We start from the raw sequence: 24,939 nt of genomic DNA, 5'->3' as shown, positions 1-24,939 counted from the left end.
AGCAGACTCAGCATGTCTGTTGGTAAGAGATCGCACGACGAGGCTCACGAGGCTCACAAGGCTCACAAGGCTTAAAAGGCTCACGAGGCTCACGAGGCTGTCACCCGCCGGCCAAATCAAGTTAGCCTGATATATGAACTCGTGGCGATGCTGCCGTCGACTTGGATACGAGTACTGTACTCTATCTTGCACTGCAGGTAGACGCTCAGTCATCATTCGATTGATGTCTTCCTTGTACCGCCAGAATTGGGCAACCTTTCTTCATGGAAGCACCTCATCCGTCAAGTTCAGGATCTCGGTCTACGGTGCCGACTGCCTAGCTGCGATCCAGTTCCAACTTCCGGGTACATAGCGACCCAGGACAGTCAACCTCAACGCTCACGCTCACGTTCAGGCTTATCCCTCATTCCCATGCTCATCCTTGACATCATCGACATCGCTGTCCCCATCCTCGGCATCGATGTTCATCTCCTTCTCCACCAGAGCGTCTTCCAATTTCTTGTCATCTTGACCTTTCTCGACCCATCCAACCAGCGGCTTCATGGTCGTGGCCTCAATTCCACCACTCGTGACGAACAAGAACGTCTCGCTAGGAAAGTTATCCACATGATTGAAGAAGTTTCCAAAGACGTTCTCTTTTTCCTCGTCACGATACATACGCTCGTAGATCTGTTCTTGCTTGAACTGATCCATCTCGGTTTTGTACCGGTCAAAATCAATGGGTTCTTTACCCAGGCTGTCCTTCGCGCGCTTGTTGTACGAGTCAAAGACCGGTCGTTCGAGCAGGAGTCCCAGACTGGGGGCTTTGGGGATGGAGAGTCGAGCGGGACCCATACTCTCCCGCAGTCGGTTCGGATCGCATCCGCAACGCACCACGAGCGCTACCATGCCGACCATCTTGCGGATCTGGTGCATCATGAAGCTCTGGCCGTGGACTTTCATGCTCAACCACTCTGTGCCGTTGATGAGAATGGGCGTCTTGTTGACGACGAAGGATTTTATCACGCGCTTGGCGCTGGGATCTTTATACGTCTTTTGAACCGTGTAATTGTGGTAGTTTCGGGTGCCGACAAAGAGGTCTAGTGTATCTTGGATGCGGTCGAGCCGCTCGGGAGGGATACGATAGGCGCGTTTCGCGGTGATATAGGCTTGTCGGAGACGTTTCACGGCTTCGTCCAGGATTTGACGGCGCGAGGTCTTGGGTTTCTCGGTCGTGTCCGATGAAGTCTTCGTGGATGCGTCAGCCTGCATGGTATCATCTTTGTCCACGGTCTCGCCTGCGGAAGTATTCTTTGCCAGCTCGGGCTCAAGCCCCTTGTCGGCAATTTCAGTATCAGATGGGTCGGCCACAGCTGCCTCGCCTCCAGCAGGTTCAATTCCTTTCATCCATAAAGCCTTCTCCAGTATATCTTGGATTTCTGGATCATACTCTGCGAGAATGGGCTTGATCATCTCTTCGTCTACCTTCTCCCAATACCCCAAGACCTCTTCTTGTCTCTTCCTGTATTCTTCTTGGTCTCCCTTCTTCTCGGCCCACTCGTCGCAATTTCGGCCCAGGAAACTGGTCGGATGTGGCGGTAGGAAACTGTGTGTGGGGATCAAATACTCGTATATCCTCGAGTCCACCAGCTGGTAGGCACTGAAAGCGTTATTCGTCCGTTCAAACCCCCATACTCGGATCTGCGGCGCCAGGTTTTGATTGATCTTCTCCACCACATCGTCGTCTTCGACGATCAATTTGAGCGAGATGACGTTGCCGGCGGCATGGACGCCCTTGTCCGTCCGCGCGCATCTGACAAAGGACGATTTCTTGGGATCGTCGGCGTTGGCCTTGGAAATGGCTCCCGCAGCCACGAACGCTTGGAAGAGGTCGCCCTCGATGGTCTTTTGATCGTGCGTCCTGGGATGCCATTAGCTCGAGACCACCAGCCCCGCCAGTGTTGTTGCCAGGAGCCTACAGCTGCATTCCTTTGTAGCCTGTGCCGGCATATCCGATCAGCACGGCGACCTTCTTCTTCGGCCGTCTCTCCTCAGCGGCGAGTACTTCGTCGCTAAATTTGGTCGCATAGATGGGTAGTTCGGATTCGCCTCGGTCGAGCCGTTGCCGCTTCGCGGCCTGTTCATCCTCGTTCCGCTGCCGCTTGTCTACTTTGTTCTTACTTAGCCAGTCAGTCCTGAAACACCAGACCACAGCACGTGGAGGGAGAGGTCAACTTACGCCCACTCCTTCCTCCCCATATCTCTCTTCTTGCCCGGACGACCTCCTCGACCACCTCTGCCTCCTCCCCGCGCAGCATCATTCTGATCCGCACGTCCTGCATCTGGAGGATGTCGTCCCTGGTCACGAAGTTGGGCGGTCTCGCCGTGTCCTTCACGCTGGGGCGAGGGATCGGAGGCCACGTTCCCATTCGCGGCCGGAGAGGCCGTGGGCGCACCCGGCGCGGCGGCTTGCGGAACGCCAGTCTCCATACTGGCGACTTGTAGAGCATGAAATGAGCGGGTGCGAGAGTGAGCGAACAGATCACAGCGCGACTCAGAGCGCACTTCAAGAATTTTGATTTCTCAAGCTTTCTCCAACATGCGCGCTCGACGCTCCCCGCAAAAGATGCAGCCGTGGCGGCCAGGGGGAAACCGGTCTCGCAGTCTACAGTTGAGCACAGAGATTTGACATGCAGTTGGCCGCTTCGTGTTATGTATCTATTTCGCTCGCAGCTGACTTGAGAGTTCGTGCTCTTGGTTTGACGAGAGTGCTAGTCCGCCGGATCAGTCTATCATAAGCCCTAGTATGCCGCTCCATTCGTCGTAGCCTCCCCCATGGGCTTCACCTCGACCTCGACGGGCTCTTCACCAATACCTCTCTTCTTCGCCTCCTCCAGCATAGCGACCGTGGCAGTGGCTCCGATCCGGGTAACACCAATCGACATGACATACAGCAGGTCATCCAACGTGCGCACTCCGCCCGCCGCCTTGATCTGCACCTCAGGCCTCGAGTGCTTCCTCATGAGCTTCAGCGCGGGCACCGTAGCGCCCTTGTACGTGTACATGCCATTGGGCTGCTTGACGAATCCGTAACCCGTCGAAGTCTTGACGAATGCGACATTGAGCGCCGAGCACATCTCGCACAACTTGACGATGTGCTGGTCGCGCAGGAAATCGTTCTCGAATATGACTTTGAGGATGGCTCCCATCTTGGTCACCGCGGTATTGATCGCCCGGATCTCTTCGGTCACATAGTCCCAGTCGCCGGAGAGGACTTTGCCAATGTTGACCACCATGTCAATCTCATCTCCACCGGCTTCAACGGCCTTCTCTGCCTCGAAAACCTTGACCTCAATGGTGCTGTTGCCCGCCGGGAAGCCAATAACCGGACAGACCTTGACGCCTGATCCTGCCAGAGCCTTCTTCGCCTGAGGGATCGCGTACGCCTTTACACATGCAGTTGCCGTCTGGTACTTTTTCGCAATCTCGAGGCCGTCCTGGATTTCCTGGTCTGTCATGGTGGGGTGCAGTAAGGAGTGGTCTATCATCTTGGCGATCTGTGACAACGTCACCGTGATTGTCGATGGTTCGGACATGTTGCGTTGGAGTTGACGTCTCGACTGTGTCGGTCGGCTTTCTTGCTGTTTCTCACCAGTCGGTTCTCCAATAGTCCAGAGTGCAAGTGACGCTGCCTGCTTTGCTGCCGGGTCTTTGAGCTATACGCTGATGCACACTTCCTGCGATGGGCTGAATTCTACTTTCGCGAAGTCACTGTCATTGTCGTCGACTTCCAAGCCGTATTTAACGATCGTCATGATAGTGGAGGCGGAGAGGCTTCCTGATCTGGACGAGCCGGTCGGCGGCAAGACATCGCCGGAACAGCTACTCACCTTGCGATCGCGCATTTAGGGGGAGGTGACTCCTGACTGTCCATGTAACGGGCGACAGTGACCCCTGAAGCAAGAACAATGCGAGGGTGGACTTGAAATAAGACTTTCGTCGTGTTCTTGTATGCAGTCCACGGATAATTCAAGACGCGCATCGGTAGAGATACTGACTCCGGTAGAAACCGCCTATGTAGAACGCAGGGCGAAGCACCGGACATCGGCGAGTTGAATCGAACATCAATGATTCGTTAGTGGCCAGTAGGCCATATCTGGGAGGTACATTGCCTCGAAGGCTGTGCGATTGTGCTCCTACAATCTGGTACGACTTGGTTATTCAGCAGACAGAGCCAACGTTGCAGTGCCAGGGCCGAATATGAGCTCGCTGGCAATGACCAGAAGGAGCCTTGCATGTTTGGCAGTTAAAAACACTCGATGCGTTCGAATGATACCCTCGGAGAAATCGAAATATTGTCCTTCGCTCGAAGTAGCCAAAGAGGGCGTGAAGCCGCGGATTACCTTGTCTGGCAATTTCTTGTTGCCGCTACAAGCTCAATGACGTGTCCATTGTCGCGGGACTCGAACCGCGAACAGAGAGAAAGGTCTGAAGTCTGTCGACAGCAGACGCTGCTGTTCAATTGAGCGTGTCTATATATTTCTCGGGTGAAAAGACAACGGTCGTATTTGTGACCTGGGCGGACTTCCCCCTGCTCGCAGACTAGCGTTGCTCGAAAGATCCCGGTCCCGTGCCTCATTCCCCCTCTTTTTGGATCGTCTACATCACGAAGCAGCGTTGAAAATTGTAAAAGACAATTGGCGCACACGATTGCCGAATAGGTACATCAAGCAGCGCTCTCCCCTTTTCTATTCTCTGCAAATTTAAGAATAAGAAACTGAAGCCACGCAGCCCCAAAATACCCAACCACCGAAGAGCCGCCTTGATATCACCAGTCGTCCGTTTCGACAAAACAGCACAATGACATACACGGTGTCCGAGATCACGGACCTGAGGATCTATCCCATCAAGTCATGCCGAGGCATACAGCTCCAGTCGGCGCACTTGACCAGACAGGGGCTCGAAATGGACAGGCGATGGATGTTCATTGACAGCCAGAACAAATTCATCACCATCCGCACCAAGCCACAAATGACCTTGATCAACACCGCCATTGACCACGACTCCGACAGTCTCATCATAAGCATTGGCCATGATAAGGATAAGGAAGTCAAAGTCCCCATCCATCCTAGCCAGGAATGGCTCGAAGCAAACACGAAGGACGCTTCGGTCGATATCTGGGAGTATATCACGGACGCTCACGCCTATACTGACCCGAAAATGCTGGGTCTGTTCAAGGAGTTCTTTCAGGAAGATGTACGCCTGGTGATGAAGGGCCCGGAGCCCAGAATATGTCGGGGAAATGGAGACCCCAAGCGTCTGGGACGTACGGAGAGCGTCAACTTTCCAGATGTCCTACCTATCCAGATAGCTTCGGAGGCGTCGCTTGCCGAGCTGAATTCAAGGCTAAAGGAGACGGGCGAGAGCGAAATCACAATCGAACGTTTCCGGCCGAATGTCATTATCAAAGGCGGAGAGCCTTGGTCCGAGGATTCCTGGAAGACAGTGCGTATCAACGGAGATTCCTCGTACTGGACAACCCTTACCGGTGGCAATTTGCACGCCATTGATGTCGACGTGGTTGCAAGATGCGCTCGTTGCACTGTGCCCAACGTCGATCCGGACACGGCAGAGAAGCATCCTCACCAACCTTGGGATCTGTTGGTCAGTTACCGAAGAGTCGACGAAGGTATCAAGTTCAAACCTTGCTTTGGGATGCTGTGTTGTCCCAGGAATGAGGGTCATATCGAGGTCGGAATGCGATTTGAAGTCATGGAGACCACAGACCAGCATAGGTACCAGAAGGGCTTTTGAGCACCGCCAAAGAAGTAGCCAGAAAATACTACACTTGTTTCCTGGTGTTGTGTCTGCACACGCGCGCCGCAAGATGAGGGCTACACTCTAAGAGGCTGACAGCGTCGGGTCAGCCATGGCGTGTAAGAAAAATGGCATCGGCTATACCGACATATCAGTGTCAAATCTGGTCGGGCACTGTGAGGCTCATGTGATTGGTGTAAGATTCAAACGTGGTGCAGGATAGACGCAGACGAAGAGTTGAGCTTTGCAACGGTGAGAGGAGACGATTCTAAGCGACCGACTGAGGCAGTGTGGTCGAACTCATCGTGGGAAATAAAGTGATATTCAACCTGCTTTGCCTGTTACTTGAAAATCTCGCGACCACGACCACTTCGGCTGGAGGATTTGCAGGTTATTGCAGTGCAGCGTGAGCTTCGTTGTAGTCTAGGAAGACGATGGAAACATCCGAATGTGACAGCATGCAAGGAGCTGCATGATGTGAAAGCCGGACTCGATAAAGGTATGCTGCAGGGTTGCCTGCACACCGGGCATGCGGCTGGGTTCAGCTGGCCGGAGCTCAAGCTCTTGACGGCGGCAGCTTGCACCCAAGTAAACTTTGTGAAAATTGATTGTGGGTAGCTGTCGAAGCTCTGGTCTGCCGGTGTTGTGAATCCACATGTTACTAGGTAGTTGACGGGCAGGCGGGCAATGCGGTTTTCTGCCTGCAACTGAGCAAACGATCATCGATCTCGGGCATCCAAACGGTGAAAGAAAAGCGGGATAAAGAAGCTACCTTGGATGAGGTGAGTATGGGGAACTCCAGCTGATAAAGGGTGCCATGATTGGAAGAGTACCTGAATACCAAGGAGAATCCAGCCAGTTAGAGAAGCGGTAATGCAGAAGGATTGTCATCGATCGGAAGCTTTGTTGGCAGCTTTGAGTGGTGTGAGTGAAATGTCAAATGGTTGGAGGAGTTGATGTGGTTCCTGGTGGAAGGGATGCGAGAGCTTTCTGGGAAGAAACTGGTATCGTCAGACATGGGGCAAGCTTGCTTTTGGTGCTGGGATCGCCCGAATCGCGCTTGTCTGGCCCGTGACACTCGCACAGTAACAGAGCTGGACGCCAAAAGGCTAACGAGCGTTGACGCTTGCACCCAGCTTGGGAAGCTGCATGTTGCTGAGCGTCGGAGAGGGGAAAGCACGGATACCCAGGGAAGCTACCACTGCCAATTACAGCACCCCGTTCACCCAGAACCAACCAGGGCAAGCTCCCCAAGCGACAGAGCTTCAGGTGTTCACCCCTCTCTCAAGCTCAAGCTCTTTTTTCATTCTTCAAATTCATCCCACCAACACTCTGCCCTTACCTATCACTCTCCTTCTCTTCACGACAACCTCCCTTTCTCCTGCGTTCACTTCTTCTCGGGCGGGTTCGCAGTTGATTCTGCTGTGCGTGCACTCACGTCGACCCTAATTCACCCGAACGGCTAGTCATGTGAAGGCGGACCCATTATTACGTCGGTTCCCTTCAAGCTCGAATCAGCCAAGCTTGTTGTGGACTGTCCGATCAATGCCGCCGACTTTCGTCCTTTTCTCCTAACACAACCCCCTCCCGCGGTTAGGGCCAGCGCAGAAAGGTCATGCCGCCCAAACCTGCGCTCACCGGCTCTTTTCTTGTGTCAACCGATGCTGAAAATGAGGTTGTGTGTCCGCTGTTCAACCAAGATGGCTCGCAGTGCCGGAAAAGATGCATTGGGGTGCGCCTCTCCCCCAATCAATCGCGCGCGTCGCAGTTTCGCTGACTCGGAGCCCGCAGGAAAAACGCTACAGGTCGATGCAAGAACACATCCGACGCGCCCATCCAGACCACTACATTCCAAAACTGCCGGCAACCGAGGAGAGTTTCCAGTTGATGATCAGCACGCCCCCTTCACAACGTCCGCAAGTGCAGACGGGTGCCGCTCCGCTTCCTGGTCAAAGAGGCCCTTGTATGTTGGCTCAATGACCCCTTCCTTGCCCTCAAACTAAGAGAAGCAGTCGATGCGAGTGACAGTGCCTCTCTACTGGAACATGCAGGGGCGGGCACAGGGGCTCTGGCTGTGCAGCCTCCCGCCGCGGCCAATGCTGCTGTTGCCCTGACGCAAATGCACAATTGGGACTCGGATTTTGTAAGTATGCACAGAGTGAGGACGTCGGTCAAACTCAGGACGGTGCTCATTCTCCACCTCAGGATGTGTTCCCAGATTCAGACTACAAGCGCGACGTATCGACGGGGCTCGAGTTACCATCATTACGTGCTGCCTTCCACGAAGACACGCTTCCACCATTCCAACCTTCCCGTACACGCGAGCTCCTGCCCTCGATTCTGCAGTCGCCGGGAAGCCGATATTCTTCTTTACCACCCATCCAACGACGCGGCGAGCGACTGCCGAGACCGCGAAAGCCATCTATGGGGCAGAACGCTCGCAAAGGCAAACACGAACGCGGAAAATCGAGGGACTTTTCGTCCAAGGAGTTTTCCCGACGACTGAGTGTCGAAGGCCGCAAGGCAATGTCTGCCGAACCACCTACAGCCGCGTGGGTTCAAGGCAAGAGATGGGAAGATCTGATCGAGGCTGCGACGAGTGCTACAGAGGCTGATGATGATCGTGATCTCACTCCCGTAAGTCAGACGACATTTTTCGATTGTCCTCTGTTTACCTGCTGCTGCCAAGAGATCGAAATTCTGTAGATGTACCCCCCGGTGGAAAAGGCCCCAGAAGGGATTATTGTGTTGTACTATCTTGCTGTCACTATTATTGCCAAACCAACAACGAACGAACGACGGTCATGTCCTATTCTACCCGCACGACAGGCCAATAGCCGTACGCGAGCGAAGTTCACTCTCTCGGGCAAGAGGAAATCCTGCATTGGTCGGTCGCTGGTTATGGGCCGTGGGAATCCCGGAAGATCTTGACTGATGCTTCTGGAGGACCACGGCTTCATGGACGGACAGATTCAATGTGCGGATGACGAATGTCCGATAAGCGAATTCTTGCCAGCGCGAGAGACGCAAAAGCAAGTTGCTTTTTTATTCTCTCGGGTCGGTCAGGCCACATGCGGGCGATGAAACGAATTTCTGGGGCGATCGGGCCAGGCGCCTTGAAAAAAAGCCATGTGCCGGGGGTCTGTCACCAAAAAGTTTATGCACCCTCAGTTAATCTACTCTAATGTGTACACCAACCTCCTCACTTTCCGGTTCCTTTTTTGCGTTAGACTATCGATAATCAACCTTGCTAACATGCCCTTGGCACTCAATCACAGATGCCGCAGTCGCCAAACTTTCCGCCCTCCACGACTGCTGCCGCCACCGCGGCCAGCGCGGCCACCACCGCCACCACCCATCCCACCACGTCGGTCGATCGTAGGCTATCCGCCGCGGACAGCATCTCGAGTGGTGCGAACAAGCGTTCGTCCCTACCGCCCGGCTTCCGGCCCTTTAGCCATCACCTGCAAGGCCAGCATGGGCAGTACAATGCCTCTCCGCTGCAGCGCACACTGACTCCACCGCCACCTGATGCTCTAGGTCCAAACGACCCCGAGCCCTTCCCTTCCGTCGAGTCACTGGAGAGTGCGGGGTCCGGTCAGAACTTCCACATCTCAGGATCCGGCCTGCCTACGTCGGCCTCGTCTAACGAGAACACTAGCCCGCTGCAGTACCATTCACACCCATATCAGCACTCGCAGTCGTCTTCGTTCGGCAGCAAATCAGACGTGCTGGAAATTTACTGCGCGTCGTGTGGACGGCCGTGGCTCCTCAAAAATGCGTTTGCCTGCACCGAGTGTGTCTGTGGCGTCTGCAGCGACTGCGTCGGACAGATCATCAGCAGTCCTGTGGTCACTGTCCAACCAGGATTCGCACCGATGCGCCGCGGCTGCCCCCGCTGCGGAGTCATGGGCGGGAAGTGGAAGGTACGTGTGTGCTTCTAGTTAGGCCGAAACCGGGTTGACGAGTTTGCAGCGATTTCAGCTCGATTTTCGATAACGCTCAGCCAGCGGTCTCGAGCTAGAACATCCCCTAGGGCGCTTTCCGCATGGGAGGGGAGCGGAGGATCGTACGATAGCCCCCCTACCCATCTCCCGATCCAGCAGCTAGGGAAGGCGCGCCCAGGAGCGCCCAAGCGAGCATGACTGAGACAAATAATGATCCTGTCAGCCGTGAAATTACCGCAGACTCCGCTGAGCGCCGAGCCAACCGGAGGCGACAGGAGAGCAAAAATTATCGCTTCTCCCCTCGCGGAACAGGTCGGCAAAATGGAGCCAGCAGACCCGAAACAGTAAATATAGAAGCCCTCTCCCAGAGAAAAATGGGGAGCGGCACTGGAAGAAGGTATAAGCGACGACTTCCGAGTCACGCAGCATGACTAGTTACTTGGTCGCAGCTTGCGGACGGTGGACCGGGGGGATAGCGACACAGTAGAGTTACCCTTAGCAGAGGTGAGGAGGGTGGAAGGGTCACGCGTCGTGTCCAATCGCTTCGACACGCTCTTCTTGCGCAATGAGGACACCGTGCAGGGCGCCGAGGAGGTTCAAGGACCTGAAACCCAGATTGGACAGGAAATGGTTCGACCAGCCAAGGGTAGCCATAGCAGCGCTGCAAGCCTCCCGTACCAGGCCCCCCTGACCGCCCACTGGCGGAGTGGACGCTGGCTGCAGACGCGGCTTGCACAAGCTAAAACTTGGAAAGTGGCACTCCACTCGAGCGCCACAAATTGTCCATGGCTGACCTCATGAAGCGAACACGTCGGCGATCGACGACCCATTGCGCGACTCGTATGATTCAATGCGAGCACGAGAGGCCACTCCTGTGAACACAGGACATCTGGACAAAAGGATCTCAAAGTTAGCTGCCATTTGGCATCTCAATGGTGGCCTTGGCCCGAAACAGCGTGGCTACCACTTACGTTATGTCTCCTCAGCAGCTGATGCGGATGACGGGACGGGGTGGGAAGTGGGAATTCTGGGAAAGACATGCAGAGTACGATAGCCTCGCATGGGCATGACACCCTCTTGTGTGCAAGGACCGAGGGAAGTGGTCTCTGTGGGTGCTCGCAGAAGGTACCCGGGCAAGCGGACGGTGGCTGAACGAGCGTGGGTTGCATGCGAGGTGGTGGACTCTGGGCCGGCTGCAATGTCCGCTCTCCTGCTCACATATCTTCTATTGGTCTTCTTCCTTTTCTTGGTCTTTGACCACGCATCGGGCGTGCATGAGAGTTGGCACCTGCTGCCTCCCTTATGCAGACCACAGTGTCGTAATTATTCGCTCATCATGTGAAAAGCATTGAATGCGAGAATGGGGGTATCAAGAACAGCCCTGCAGGGCAAGCACCCGCAGAGCATGCTGGGAGGGGTATGGATCTTCGGCCTGCACACCAGCAGATCGGCGGTGACAGTATGTGCTACAGAGCACGTTAGAGAGTACCTAACCGATGTACGGGGTATGGTGTGCGTCTTGGAAAGTAGTTACATTATTTAGTCCTGGGCAAGAAAATCCTTCTTGACTCCCTGGCTTGGACACCCAACCAGACCAGTCTCACACTTTTGCTGGCGCAATTCCAACGGCAAATGCGTGTGCTGATAATAAAGTAACTTTCCGACAATCAATATCTGTTGTTCTACACAGCACATGTCCTCGATATCTAGAGATCTGTGCTGTGATGAAAGTCGAATTCTTGCGATCTTAGGTCTCCCTCTGCGCCGGTGTCGTTCCCGGGGGTACCCAGTAAACCTGATGCCTTCCAAGCCACTTCAAGGCTCTGAATCGATCTACTGTGTAGGCTTGGATTCCTTCGTCGTGCGGACGTCCAATGTCCACGATCTGTACTGCGTAGGATGTGCCGGTTGCGCGCACACACACTACGACAGCATATTTATCTTCTGTGCTCTGATATATAGTAATCAGGGGACGGTTATCTTGTACTTGCACCTGCGACGGCTAATTAGCCATTACAAGGGGCTATGACAGCGGCTCACCCAGCAGGATGTCCACTGGAGCATCTGCGACAGCTACAGTATCCTCACGCTCACGACACCGCATGAGGCTCTGTGCAGTCGCCCGGGCTATTGGTAGACCATGTTCTAGACCGATATGTCAACATTGTCCCATTGTTTCGGTGAAAAGTGCAGCCGTTCCTGTAGACAATCGGTTCTCCAGCCTTAACGGCAGCTAGGATGCCACGCGAGTCGGCAGCAGCCAGCTCTAGAGGAGCTTTCCCCAGATCTGGTGCCATTTCAGGGCATGTCCGGTGAGGCAAGCGAGCCGAAGGCGCAGCTGATTCGGGCTGAAAGTGCGCCCGGTGTTTAGCCGAACTGCCTTTCGCGTCTTGACCCGAGCTGCGACAATCGTAACTCACTCTCACCACCACCATCTTCCGGATCGACGGCATCATCTCTTTCTGCGTCCTCTGCACTCACAAAAATCATGGCGGGCCCAGGCAGTGGACGCGACCAAAACTCCAACGATCCGACAGGCAATTTCGGGGGCTCAGGTCTTCCGCAATTCGGTTCATCCTACTACCCCATCGACACTGAGCTGACGAACCCGTCGGCCAGCTACAACCTCCCCACCTATGCACGACAGCTGGAAGATGCGGCGACCTCTGAAGAGAAGATAGAGCATGGGAACATCAACAACATACCTATCGACGCGAATGGCGCCGCGCCTTCATCTGTGCTTGACCCAGCAATGGCCCCTCCCCAAACACCAAGTCAACCTGCATTCATGCCCACTGGAGGTCGCTCTAGCCTTGATGCGTCTGCTGACACACCGCAAGAGCCCCAGACTGGAGACAAGCGAAAGCGCTCCAAGGCATCTCGTGCATGTGATGAGTGTCGCAGAAAGAAGGTACCGTGCCCGCTCAAAAACTCAGACAAGCGTGCTTTGATACTGACCTTCCTTCTCCAGGTCAAATGTGACGCGCCCACCGAGGCTGACGGTACCCCAAAGACTTGCACCAACTGTCAGAAGGCCGGCGTCAACTGTGAGTTTGAGCGGAAGCCTATGAAGCGTGGCCCAAGCAAAGGGTGAGTGGACCAAGACAGATGTTGTCCATCAACGCGGTTGTCGCGAGGAAACTGACACACGACTTAGATACATTAGCCAGTTGGCCGAGAGAGTCCAAGGACTAGAGCAGAAGCAGCGACAGTCTCTCGACGCTGGTCAAGGCGGGTTCGCCGAGAGCTTCTCCCCTGACGACCAGACTGGCTCTGGTTTTCAAAACCGTGCCCCGTCTTTCTCTGCACCTGCAAACTTCAACCCATTTTCAAGAGTCGAGTATCAGCGCGATAGGATTCCAAGCGTCGGTTGGAATGCTCAATCACCTGGTTCCGCTCTTCGATCTCGAGCCATCGGGAGTCTTGCAATCGCGCCGCACGAGTCCTTCCCTACCTCATTTCTTGAAGAGGCGCCAAATCTGAAATTTCAGGTTCGCGATCCTTCTCAATCTTTCTTCGGCGAAATCTTCGGCTCTCGTCCCTCCAAACGCCAGCGTACTCAAGCACCCGACGACGACATGCCGGCGGTACAGGCTCTGAACCTGGACGATGCTTTCCTCAGCAACTACTACCAGCAATACCATCCGCTGGTCGCGCTACTTCCTGATTCTCGCAAGGTCATCGCCATCGTTTCCGAAGCAGATCCCGTGATGCAGCATGCCTTCACTACCGCCATTGAACTCTTGCCAGACCTTCGAGCCGCGCCCACAGTCAACGGTAACCACGACGCGAACATGACACTGGACCCAGCCATTGATGTGCCGAGAAAGAGCCTCAAGTCTGATCGTTTCCCAACCTATGACGCCCTGCAACAATATCTTTTCGCTCAGGGTACCGGAACCGCGTTACACCGCACTGAAGAGGAGAACCTCACAATGGTTTGGACTATGGCCTTGCTTGCGATGGGCGCGGAAAATCACGTCAAGCTCTTGAAAAACAGTTCCCCCCTGTCCAAGTCTGTCATGCTCCCACTAGCCCGATTCGTTCTCGAACAAGTTCGCACCGACAATGCTGGAATTCCAACCTCTGTCGCCGATCGACCACGACAAACCACATATCCCGATGAGGTGACTCAGGCCCACAATTGCCTCGGTGTCATGATCCAATACCACGCCCTAGGTGTCGGTCTGCCTGCGTCTGGTCTGGTCCCAGCCAACTACCCCGTCAACGTCCGAGATTTTGACGCAAAGAAAACCACACCCGAGGCAGCCTACATCGCCAGCAGCTCGAACCTCATCGAGTTGCTCTGTCACGTTGTGCTTGAAGGTGAAAGCACCCGTGAGATCCGTGCTCTCGGTGGCTTCCTCCTTCAACGACACTTCGACACCCATCTCAGTCTCTACGGCGGCTCTCTGCGAGATACCAGCATCGCGAGCCAACTTCACTGCTTTCTCGAGCTGATCATTGCCCCGTTCCCATACCTGCCCCCTGGTGCCTCTGCGCCACTCTTCCCCGTGGTCAGTGCTCTGACCTGGGCTGACAAGTTGACGACGGTCCTCATCAGCGACGCGCAGGCAACCTCGGCTGCTCCGCGCTACAACCCTCTCGACGTGCACACCTGGTCGCTCGCGACGACCTCTCTCTGCCTCTTCGCCACCGACGCCAGCACTCGGGCACTGGCCGAGTTCGCTGTGAAGCGTCTCGATGAACTGCGTGCGGAACTTCAGAAGAAGTCCGACGCTTTTCATCGGACCTTCGGTCTCGAGTGGTTCTTTGGGGGGAGGATGGAGCCGTGGGCGGACGTGCTCCTGGCGATGATCGACCAGGCGAAGGGTCGTGCCGCTGCTGCCGCGGTGGGTGACGGTGGCCACGATGTGGTCGCCGTCCCCAACATGGAGCAGGTCATGATGAATGGCCTGTTGAACGGCGTGTTGTTCTTTGCGAAGAACACGTGAGCGGCGGCGGTGGTGTTTGGCCTCGGTGGGGAGGAGGTGCATAGGGACGGGAGGGGGTGGGGAGGGGGGGCGACCCTGTACATAGATGTACAGTCGCTGGCGTTCTGCGAGGACGCATGAGCGTCGACGACGCCGTTGGCATTCAACGGCTGCCTAAATGGCATTTACGTTCAAAGAACGCGACTGTCTACGTGTTGTTCTTTATCCCCGTCGTACCCATTGTAGACAATGCGTGATACCTAACACATACCGATATTACATCTGACTGGAGCAGCCTCCCTTCCAGCCTCTATCGTTGCTGCCGTCGCCACCGTCGCCACCGCCGCCGCCGCCAACCACCAGGACACACTTCTCGACATCCTAGCCAAGGCTGACGAGACTAGAGAACGCCTATCTGAGCTGCCGGCACACCTATTATCGACGGCGAGAGTCGTGTACCCCCTTCCTTGGTACAGCGTCATGAACAAGACGTGACCGAGGAGTCTCTGAGATATATTTGGCGTCTCTCCTACACACCACGACAATTCATTCATATCGTCGTCGACAAACGACGCCCTGTCTATTAGGCCTCGTAGGCACCGGTCGTGAGGCAGGGCCGCTGACGCCAACATCCATCGCGTGACATCTCCCGCCCAACAACGAGGACCCGCTCGTTGATCAACGACGTTTTCTGACAAAAGAGGCGGGGCACACCTGATTGTGTTGAATACATATGCAGAGAGGCAGGGCGGGGCGCGGATCACAAACCGACACTTTGGGCGCCGACACTTTGGGCGCCGACACTTTGTGTTGGCTGCTGCTGCTGCGGCTATTGCTGTTGTGGGGAGCCTCGTTTGTACAGTACAGGCATCATACATGCATATACACACGCCTAGGTACTTACGCTGTGGAGATCCTCGTTTGTACAAACATCTTATATCTATACGTACATACGTACATTGTGGAAGTGGATAGTCAAATCAACTTCCAACATCCAACATCCGACCTCCACCATCCATCACTCGATCTTCTCGACTGTCGAGGGAGACGCAACACAGCATTGCTTCTACCATGTTCCAAACCGTTTTCTCATATCTATAGTTCGTCGTGCTGGTATATATCTGCGCCAAGGCCATCCGAGTCTTGCAATTCTACGTCCTCTACTCGTCCGATCTCTCGCAATACAAGCCCCCCTCCGGCGGCGGCCAGCCGTGGGCCCTAGTGACCGGGGCGAGTGACGGCATTGGCAAAGCTTTTGCGCAGGACCTCTGCCGGCGGGGGTTCAACGTGATCATCCACGGCCGCAACGAGGAGAAATTGCGACGTGTGGCCGGGAAGCTGGGAAAGGCTCACCCCAAAAGGGAAATCCGGCTGCTTGTCATCGACACCACGATGATGGCAGCATCCTGCTGGACTGACGAGACCGACAAGATGGTGCTGGATGTCGTGGACGGTCTCGAGCTCACGATTCAGATCAATAACGTCGGCGGTGCCGGCAGCGCGGGCGGTGGTGCGCGGCGGCGTGCGTGGGCGACCGTCGCGCAGAGGTCGGCATCGGAGCTGGACGCGCTGATCAACCTCAACGCTCGATTCATGCCGCAGATGACGAGGGTGTTGATCCCGGTGCTGGCCCGGGGACGGGGCAACAAGGATCTGCTGATGCGGCAGAGGAGGCGGCGGCACAGGGCGGCAATCGTCAACGTTAGCAGTGGTTGCCGAGTTGTTGCCCGCGCCGTACTTGGTCGTCTACTCGGCTGCGAAGGCGTATGTCTCGCGGTGGAGTAGCTCGCTAGATGCGGAGCTACGAGGCGAGGGACTCGAGATTGATGTCCACTCTCTGATCGTGGGAGCTGTGGCCACGCCGAACGCGGGCCACGATGGATCGATGGCGGGCTTGTTCTGTCCCGACGCTGAGACTTTTGCCACAAAGGCGTTGGCCAAGCTAGGCTGCGGGCATGTGGTTTGTACGCCGTACTGGCCGCATGGGTTGCAGGTTGGGGTTATGGCTTGTTTGCCAGAGTGGCTGGGGGCCAAGTTCATGCGCGATACGGCGAGGCAGGCGCTGGCGAGGATGGAGAAGGCGCAGTAAGAAAGGAGATAATATGGTGCAGCACAGAGAGCATGAATTGGAACTGGAGCTGGAGATACAGCTGCGAAGGCCGTGGGTGGTTGAAGTGTGCTCGGAGTTGCGAAGGGCCAGAGAACAAAGGCGTCCGGTTACATGCAGAACCTAGATGCTCTTTTACAATCAGCTCAAGAAGCATCACCGTGAGTGAGTTGCCATGGCGGGTTTGTGTTTTGTCCGCCACCATGCAGCCTGGACGCTGCGGCTCGTCCAGCCTCCTGTCACAAGCTTCAAGCCAGGCCTGATCCTCTGCCGGGGCTCGTCGGACCTCTCGATCGCAGAGAAGCTCTCTCGTCACAGCTGGCCACCAGCTTCCAGCCTCATCTGTCGTGCTGTTGGCACCTTGATATTCCACTCTTGAATGCTCCTCCTTCCAGCCATCGCACTGTCCTCCTTCCTAGCTTCGCAGCTCCAGTGGTGCCAAAGTCCCACCACGGTTCCCTCGATAGGGCAGAACAAGGAGCGAAGTATCGAGAAAGGCTCACTGACTTTCGAAAGCACCTTCATTTGCTAGGAAGTACGGGTACCCGAATTAGCGGAAAGAGATGTCAGGTTCTGATTGCCGCGCAGATAGAGATGTACCAGGACCTGTGCCACAGTATAGAACAACCACCACATCAGGGGTTGCTGATCTCGACCTTCCAGCACGTGCATACATAGACCTTCCAATTCACCGCTCCCGTCTGCGCATATGCTAATACCATACATGTTGAGACTGCTTGCAATTGGGGATGATCAAGGCCTGGGACTCACAAGCTGGACATGGTATTTCAAGACGATACAGCGGCGGACATTCGCGATATCGGTTTTCAACACGACAAGGATACCTATCCACATGTCTGAATCCTCTGGAGGCGCACAAGGAAAGAGACTGAAGGGTCGTTCTATAGGAGGTGTTTGATGCTAGAGGGGACTGGTCCTTCCATTGGCGAAGTGTAAGGCCAGCAGGTAGCGAACGCTGCGAAGATCATACATGAGTACGTGGAATGAAGGGCCTTAACAAGGGTCAGCTCGATGACCACCGTATGATGTATATCAGTCATCGTGGGCTCTAGAACTCTGCGGGTCAAACGACATGGCTAGGCTGCAACATGTATCAGATTGGAGCTTGCTTCTTGATTCTCGAGTAGGGTTGAAGATCCTCAAGAGGTCAAGAAAAGTGCGACTCCTTCGATCCATATCTACTGTAGCCCCAGCACCTAGGCATTCTCTTACAGGTCCTACAGTCCACAGGGATACATAAGCTTTCGTGTCCTGATGCCGAGAATATGATAGCTTCCCTTCTCGGAGTAGTCCGTCCAAGATCGGCGCCATGGTCAATGATTCTCTTGCATTTCTCCCATCATGACAGTAGGCCCATACCTCATTTACGTGGGACTTTCTCGGCCTTCGCCGGCAACCGACAGGCAGGAGCGTGAGCGTGAAGCGTTGGTTTTACAAGTACGCACTGCACGGTGAGTAGGCGTGGTGGGATAAGGACCAGTCGAAAGTTGCTGCCTAGGGTATCTCGTCAGCAGGGAGGAGAACCTTCCGGGATAAATCACGGTATATCAGACATTGGGAAAACAAAACCCAGCATGCTTCTGAGACCAGTACAGAACGTGCCTGCATAGCCCCAGACGAGACTGCAAAACCATGGTCATGTCGACGACAACCGAACTCCAGCAACCAGAGTTCACCAAGCTCGAGCTCCGTACAGCCTACGGCCCGGTGTATCGCAATGTGTCGACAAAGGCAGCGCGTGACGCACGGGCGGACGAGATCCCCTTGATCGATCTCAGTCCGATCTACGGAGACGCGGATGCCCGCAAGGCCCTCGCCCAGAAGATCAAAGTCGCCGCGGAGAATACTGGGTTCTTCTATATCCAGAACCACGGCATCCCCGACTCGGCCATTGAAGGAGCCCTGAACGCGTCCAAGGCCTTCTTCGCACAACCGGACGACAAGAAGCTGCTCGTGTCCAAGCACAAGGGCAAATGGTACAACGGGTATGCAGGCAACGGATCAGGGATGGCTAGTCCATCAGAAGGACGTCAGTATCGATCGCCCTGAGTGATTTGAACTCCAGTCACTACAGTAACATATATTGACCGTGCATCGTAGTGGACTATCGGGAATCCTTCTCTTGGCGGTACGAACCACAATACGACCCTGAACCGAAAGATCCCAATGCTATACCGGCCGAAGTCCAGCCCTACATCCGGGGCGAGAACTACGTGTGGGAAGGCACAGAGCATCTACCGGGCTTCAAAGACGGCTGCATCACCTACTGGCAGGAGTGCCTCAAACTGGCTCGGCGGCTCGTCAAGCTCTTCGCGCTTGGTCTCGATCTGCCGGAGGACTACTTCGACTCGGTAACGACGTACCCGGGGAGTGACGGTGTGTTTAACTTTTATCCCGCCATGTCGGCGGAGGAAGCGGCCAAGAGTCAAGATATCGGGATTGGCTCGCATACCGATCTGCAATGTTTCACGTTGCTCTGGCAGGATATGAACGGTGGGTTGCAGGTGCTGAGCAACGAGGGCGAGTGGATCAAGGCGACGCCGCTCGAGGGCACGTTTGTGGTCAACATCGGCGACTATCTGATGCGGTTGACGAACGATCGCATGAAGTCGACCGTTCACAGAGTGTACAACCGCTCTACCGTTGACAGGTATGTCACACTTTCCAGGTCCTGTCATCTTTAGGTCCTACTGGCTGACGTTCACGAGGTATTCCATGCCGTTCTTCTTCGGCTTCAACTTCAACGAGAAATGCGGAGTCCTGCCGAGTTGCATTGACGAAGACCACCCGGCCAAGTACGAACCGATCTCGTGTGGAGATTGGTGTCAACTCAGGTTTCAGCAGACCGATGTGGACACAAAGGTATCACCTTACTGAAAAAATGGAATAATTGGGCTTCGGACTGGCTTAAGAGGTGATGGGGCCAATAGCCGTGCCTGCAAGGGCTGCTTTTGAAGGACCTGTATCAAATTGCCACTATGGGCCCGATGCAAGCCCAAGGTTCTTCATGGGCGCAGTTGTAGTATATAATGGTACCAGCACCCAACTATAGTTTCGAGGCCCAATCTGGAGCTTTATCGTTCTGTTCGCCAACGTCCAGTGCGACCAAAAACCGACTGACCAGATTATAACTCGCAACGGTGGCCGTGAGCTCCACGATCTCCTGCTCATTGAAGCCCTGCGCCTTGACTTCGTCAAACAGACTTTGAGGCACTGAGACGTCCCGGGTCATGGCATCAGCGTATCTCAGGACAGCCCACTGGCGATCGTCCAATGCGCCTTTTCCTGTTGGACGCAGCTGCTTCACGACCGCCAGTTTCTCTTCTGTGAAACCGGCCGATTTGAGGAGGATGGGTGCATGTGCGTTCCACTCGAACCAGGCCTTGTTGATCAGAGCAGGACGACAGATGGCAATCTCGCGGATGTCATCTGGCAGAGAATTCTTTGTCCGCACGGCTCCAAGGAGAGCATTCCAGCCTGTATCTCATTTTAGCGATCTGTTCCTGACTCGTCACTTTTCGAGACACACCATCTGCGATTTTGGGCGCATGCAACAAGGTCAAGTCCAACGGTATGAGGCCCATGGCTCCCCGACGTGCCTTGACCCGCTCGAGCACCTCCTGGTCCTCTGCGGACAGGTTTGTGGGCGGGTTCGGCACATAATCGAGACGCATGGTGTCAGGCTGGGATTTTGCTTGTTCGGATCTGGTCTGTCAGTATATAATGGACGTTGCTGAACCACTCAACCGCCCTCGCGAGTCTCAGCAAGGCGCAACGCGAAGATTATTTATTCTTCCAGCACCGAGGTGAAATACCCCGCTGTCGACCGCATCAGATACCGATCCTCGCCGTGTGCGGGGAGATGTTTTTGTTCGTCATCTTCCCCAATAATCAGCGGAAACCAATTCCACAGCTTGGAGGCAGCGCCATCGAGGAATCAAACGCCCCAACACACTGCTCTTGTCAGTAAGAGTGATGGTGTCTCGCTGCTGTCAATCCAGCTCTGGGAAGCCATTGAGATGCATGCGGACGTCCTCCGAGTGAAGACAGTCATCCGCGTCCATCGAGATGAGAAAGACAGCAGACACGTCATAGAGCATGTCCACCGTGGTGAATGCACGAATGTAACGTACCCCGTAAGCATACTCTGTAAGCACACCCGGGACCTTACCGCGCATCTTGGTCCTTGGAGGGAGAGCTTTTTACACATTATTACTCCGTACCCAGTCTGACTTTCGAATTGATATCTTTCCCATTTCCTTCGTCGTCGTCGCCTTAAACCACGAAGTGAAGTCCAATTCTCGGACGACCCACTGATCGTGGAACGAAGGGTCAGAGACCCGCAGTTTCATGCCCGGACGTCGAGATTATGAATCACCACAGGTGAGTTGCCCAAGCATGGTGGAAAACAATCCCATTTCCAAGGCCCGAAGAGCTGGAACGGCAGCCTATCTTATTGGCGCCAGGAACCTTGTGGACGCGTGATTTGCGCCGGAGACAGCGGATGTTTGCAGTTGCCAGGACTGGCCTTGGCCAGAGGCAGCGAGCATCACGGGGCTCATGCCAATGGTCCTGCTTATCTCATTAGTCACGGACAGCGGTTGAAACCTGCGCAAGTGACTCGAAGATCGAATGCAGCTCCCCCCTCTGTCCTATGAGCATCGAGGAGCAGCTCCTCAAACACCTCCAACAAGGTTTCTCCAAAAGACCGACGGCGGTTTTAAGGCCCTCACCCTATACAAATCTCACTGGCGCGCACACCTCAAGTTCAGAGCGACGACCAAGTCCGCGCGCATCAGGCTACGTTTCTCGCTTCCGGCAGATGCCTGGGCGAGCTTGCTAACCATAAGATTTGATCACGTATCCAGTCAGGTTAACATTTCGCTGCGACGCGAGTCCGGTTTCGAGTGCGATTCGCATCCAATCCTCCACCCTCACCTCATCCTCCGCCCTGTGTGCCGTCACGAGACGAGGGAAACATACATACCATCTTGCCCTGTTGAGCCATCTTACTGTCCAAGCCATCGCTCTTGCGTCACGTCGATCTGTCCAGTCACCGTGCTGTTCTTCTGTGACTAGCATCACCTAGGCCGGAAGTCGTTATCGTCTGCATCCCGCCTGCTTCCTATCGAAACCAACAGAACATCGTTTCCTGCCGCACCCAGCAGGCTCGCAGCTACTTAATCCCGATCTTCCCCAGACCCGGTTCACTTCAGTCCACATGCCTGGAATTCGTACGTATCTGCTCTAACTCTTTCTTCTTCCACACTGCTTCCGCTTGCCCGAATTAGTTCCCACACGCACCCGGTACCCGTACTCTTCTGACCGCAATCTCTTAATCGCAGCCCTCGACGCTATGGATAAAATCAAGGCCCTCTTCAAGCGCAAGAAGGACAAGGAGAGCAGCACTGCTGGCACCAAGACTGATACCAATGGAACTGCTGCCGCTGTGCCCAAGCCCACCCCGACAGACACCGCGGCCGCTCCATCTACCAGCGACCCGGCTGCACCTCCTGCTAGTGAGTAGACACGCGTCCGTTTCTCTCCTCCACGCGGATTACGCTGACATGTTTCTGTTCCGCAGGTGCTGCCCCTGTCGATGCTTCCGCACCTGCCGACCCTGCGCCGGCCAACACTCCAGCTGCCAAGTAGATCGCGGCCTATCGGAACGGTTACGGTGCTTGATGGATGGCTCAGGAGCTCAAGCCATACGACATGGAATCAATCCTCGATGGAGAGCGACAGTTTTCCACTTGGAGGCTTCCTGTCGTCAGTTGAGCCTCAACCCGGTCGACAACGCAGATCACCCCCCATGCCATCTCGCGCAAATTCGGTATTCTCCTTGAGCCAGTCGACCAGCGTCTAATCAACCATTATACCCCTTTGGCGCTGACACGAACCTTGCAAAAACAAACGATACCCCTCCTTCAGTTCAATCACATTCCTTTCAGCAGAGCGAGCTAATGAAACAATCCATACCACAACAATCAGACTAATGGGTCGGAATGGCCGGACAGAGAATATTGCTTTCCCTTGAGCCATCAGTTGAAATTGAGATACCCCAACCGCTTCGGTTTCCCAGCGAGCGAACAGCGAGGCCGCATCATCCAGCTTCAGAGATACCCCCAAAGTCCTTCAGATAGTCAGCCTTTTGCTTAGGCTAGTAACAGGAAATGCAATTGTTCTTGCTCTCATGGAATGTTTGATTGAACTGTAATACATAAAGTGGCGTCGCTGCCTTCAAATCAACGTGATATCGCGACCAGCTAGGAACTCGCGTGCTTGCGCATGAAAATCCCTCTATATCGCTCCCCAGTGTTTGTTTTTGGGCCTCCATTAGACACACCCGCATGTCTGTCGGCCCACGCATGCTTCCTATTTGCTCGCTGCTGATTTGGCGTGTCACTTGCGTGTCTCCTGCCATATGAAGGCGTCGACTGCGGAGAGTTCGAATGCTTGAGATCGCTCTCCGGCAAAGTCCACGTTTTGTTCATCCGTGAGTATAACAAGCCCCCATGTCCGGTATCGGCTCGCTCCGAGGAGACCTTGCCAGGACGTGTCCAGCAGAAAGACGACGCAATTGATATCCGTCGCTGGATAGAGTAGATTCCCATCAGTAAGTGAGAGAGGTTTTGAAGAGCCAACTCGGATACATCGCCGTGACTCGCGAACGCGCCCCCTTCTCGTCGGCCCTCTTCTCGCGACCGCTGCCGTATCAATCAGGGCAGATTCACATCCAGCGTGACCAGGATCGAAGAATCCTCCTTTTTCCTGCCATTTGTACCATTCATCCCGCCAGTCATGGAACTCTTGCTCCGTAGCGACTGGCCACTTTTAGACGTCGGTCGTGAGGCCGGGTATATCCGTATCGAGCGCTTCGATTTATCGCCCGGGATGAGGGACAGCAAGATATCGTGATGCTGTGAAGATGGGTGCGCCGTGCCGTTCTGATCGCCACCGATGATATGACTGGCCGGGGCCCCATTGCCGTTGACAAGCTGTTGCGAGCCAGCCATGCCGAGAGGTCGGCCGGCCAGGGTATGAGGGAATATCTCGACAATGTGATCGCTGAGCCCTCGCGAGATGTTGTCTAGCGCGCTTTGTTCGAGTTGGATCTCTTCAGGGGACATGAGGTTCTCGGGCGGGATCGTGTGGCCGGCGCCCCATGTTCCGTAATGTTGGGTCGAAGGGTAGTCGTCGTAGAGGAGTCGTTGGCGATCAGCCTATATAATGTGACGAAAAATTAGTCTCCTCTTCTTGCCTGGGGAGTTTGGGTGGTGATGGGGGAGAGAAAAGACCGAGCTTTACATACGTCAGCCTGGTTGTGACCACGCAGGCCCAGACAGGAGAGGCAGACTCCCATGATGGCGCGATGCCCTTGTCATGAGAGTGTGATGGTTGAAGCAAGCGGCGCCCTTGTCATACATCCGGTGGCCTCATTCTGAGGGAGCGTCTACGTTTTCATGGGGTGGGAAGGAAAGTATCGAAAGCCTCTTCAAAGCGCCGAACAGCTGAGCAGTAGCAGACACCCAAGGGTGATACTCGTACGAAGTTCTGACGCGAGACAAGACATCATCTGGTTCGCCGGGGGTTTGCTTGATTTCGCGCGTCGCCAATGTTTTTCCGATCCGATGACTTTGGAACCTCTCACGCTCCAATTCACCTTCTGCTCACATCTACCTAATTAGATTACGAGGTCTTCGAGAACGAACAACATGATTGCGATGAACTGGTTGATCCTAGAGGGTCAACGAAGGCCGCTTTAGTCTGAGCATCACTGAGCCTTTGGCTGAGCTTCACTGAGCTTTCAGAGAGCGCTCTCCTCCCACTCATGCAACGTCAACGCTGATCGCAGCCAAACAAAGCGGGTGAAGCGCCTTGCGGCCAGGGGCCAAAAATGTTCCCGACCTCGACGCAAAGGCAGTTTTGTCCTGCCCCTATCGTTTACCGCCTGATGTGGCCGCGATACCACCGGTAACTGTCATTCAGGTCGGCATGCCAGACTCCCGACTGCTTGTCGTCATGTCAATGTGCATCGTTTTGCTCTACAGGACCAGCCTCTCCTACCAACAAATGAGTCGCCTCTACATTTACAACTGTTGAAAAATACCAGCTTCATCACGAAGCACTCTGC

At 54.9% G+C, this 24,939-nt stretch overlaps 11 protein-coding genes across 11 annotated transcripts; 7 read left to right on the top strand and 4 right to left on the bottom strand.

Moving 5' to 3' along the window:
* Nucleotides 1-396: 396 nt before the first annotated feature.
* G647_00209 (tRNA pseudouridine(38-40) synthase) lies at nt 397-2,469 on the bottom strand (the record flags this gene model as incomplete). Its single annotated transcript, XM_008723612.1, has 3 exons — nt 397-1,900; nt 1,959-2,159; nt 2,219-2,469. 3 exons carry the CDS (start codon nt 2,467-2,469, stop codon nt 397-399), a joined length of 1,956 nt encoding a protein of 651 aa, XP_008721834.1.
* Nucleotides 2,470-2,780: 311 nt separating this feature from the next.
* G647_00208 (deoxyribose-phosphate aldolase) lies at nt 2,781-3,575 on the bottom strand (the record flags this gene model as incomplete). The annotated part of the gene is made up of 1 exon (XM_008723611.1): nt 2,781-3,575. The coding sequence occupies one exon, from the start codon at nt 3,573-3,575 to the stop codon at nt 2,781-2,783; it is 795 nt and encodes a 264-aa protein (XP_008721833.1).
* Nucleotides 3,576-4,839: 1,264 nt separating this feature from the next.
* Nucleotides 4,840-5,793, top strand: G647_00207 (uncharacterized protein; the record flags this gene model as incomplete). The annotated part of the gene is made up of 1 exon (XM_008723610.1): nt 4,840-5,793. The coding sequence occupies one exon, from the start codon at nt 4,840-4,842 to the stop codon at nt 5,791-5,793; it is 954 nt and encodes a 317-aa protein (XP_008721832.1).
* A 1,618-nt stretch (nt 5,794-7,411) lies between these two features.
* On the top strand, nt 7,412-8,502 carry G647_00206 (uncharacterized protein; the record flags this gene model as incomplete). Its single annotated transcript, XM_008723609.1, has 4 exons — nt 7,412-7,528; nt 7,588-7,759; nt 7,809-7,939; nt 8,002-8,502. 4 exons carry the CDS (start codon nt 7,412-7,414, stop codon nt 8,500-8,502), a joined length of 921 nt encoding a protein of 306 aa, XP_008721831.1.
* A 572-nt stretch (nt 8,503-9,074) lies between these two features.
* G647_00205 (uncharacterized protein) lies at nt 9,075-9,795 on the top strand (the record flags this gene model as incomplete). The annotated part of the gene is made up of 2 exons (XM_008723608.1): nt 9,075-9,722; nt 9,772-9,795. 2 exons carry the CDS (start codon nt 9,075-9,077, stop codon nt 9,793-9,795), a joined length of 672 nt encoding a protein of 223 aa, XP_008721830.1.
* Nucleotides 9,796-12,231: 2,436 nt separating this feature from the next.
* G647_00204 (uncharacterized protein) lies at nt 12,232-14,698 on the top strand (the record flags this gene model as incomplete). The annotated part of the gene is made up of 3 exons (XM_008723607.1): nt 12,232-12,654; nt 12,715-12,833; nt 12,901-14,698. 3 exons carry the CDS (start codon nt 12,232-12,234, stop codon nt 14,696-14,698), a joined length of 2,340 nt encoding a protein of 779 aa, XP_008721829.1.
* A 1,410-nt stretch (nt 14,699-16,108) lies between these two features.
* G647_00203 (uncharacterized protein) lies at nt 16,109-16,766 on the top strand (the record flags this gene model as incomplete). Its single annotated transcript, XM_008723606.1, has 2 exons — nt 16,109-16,378; nt 16,440-16,766. The coding sequence occupies 2 exons, from the start codon at nt 16,109-16,111 to the stop codon at nt 16,764-16,766; spliced, it is 597 nt and encodes a 198-aa protein (XP_008721828.1).
* Nucleotides 16,767-18,443: 1,677 nt separating this feature from the next.
* Nucleotides 18,444-19,682, top strand: G647_00202 (uncharacterized protein; the record flags this gene model as incomplete). Its single annotated transcript, XM_008723605.1, has 3 exons — nt 18,444-18,834; nt 18,906-19,455; nt 19,514-19,682. 3 exons carry the CDS (start codon nt 18,444-18,446, stop codon nt 19,680-19,682), a joined length of 1,110 nt encoding a protein of 369 aa, XP_008721827.1.
* Nucleotides 19,683-19,851: 169 nt separating this feature from the next.
* Nucleotides 19,852-20,479, bottom strand: G647_00201 (uncharacterized protein; the record flags this gene model as incomplete). The annotated part of the gene is made up of 2 exons (XM_008723604.1): nt 19,852-20,282; nt 20,335-20,479. 2 exons carry the CDS (start codon nt 20,477-20,479, stop codon nt 19,852-19,854), a joined length of 576 nt encoding a protein of 191 aa, XP_008721826.1.
* A 1,682-nt stretch (nt 20,480-22,161) lies between these two features.
* G647_00200 (uncharacterized protein) lies at nt 22,162-22,457 on the top strand (the record flags this gene model as incomplete). Its single annotated transcript, XM_008723603.1, has 2 exons — nt 22,162-22,324; nt 22,390-22,457. 2 exons carry the CDS (start codon nt 22,162-22,164, stop codon nt 22,455-22,457), a joined length of 231 nt encoding a protein of 76 aa, XP_008721825.1.
* A 1,067-nt stretch (nt 22,458-23,524) lies between these two features.
* Nucleotides 23,525-24,168, bottom strand: G647_00199 (uncharacterized protein; the record flags this gene model as incomplete). Its single annotated transcript, XM_008723602.1, has 2 exons — nt 23,525-24,028; nt 24,118-24,168. 2 exons carry the CDS (start codon nt 24,166-24,168, stop codon nt 23,525-23,527), a joined length of 555 nt encoding a protein of 184 aa, XP_008721824.1.
* Nucleotides 24,169-24,939: the final 771 nt, after the last annotated feature.

Source organism: Cladophialophora carrionii (assembly GCF_000365165.1).
Source record: "Cladophialophora carrionii CBS 160.54 unplaced genomic scaffold supercont1.1, whole genome shotgun sequence".
NCBI classification, from domain to species: Eukaryota; Fungi; Ascomycota; class Eurotiomycetes; order Chaetothyriales; family Herpotrichiellaceae; genus Cladophialophora; species Cladophialophora carrionii.
The sequence above is the reverse complement of the archived record's forward strand: the minus strand, read 5'-3'. Positions and strand labels throughout refer to the sequence as shown.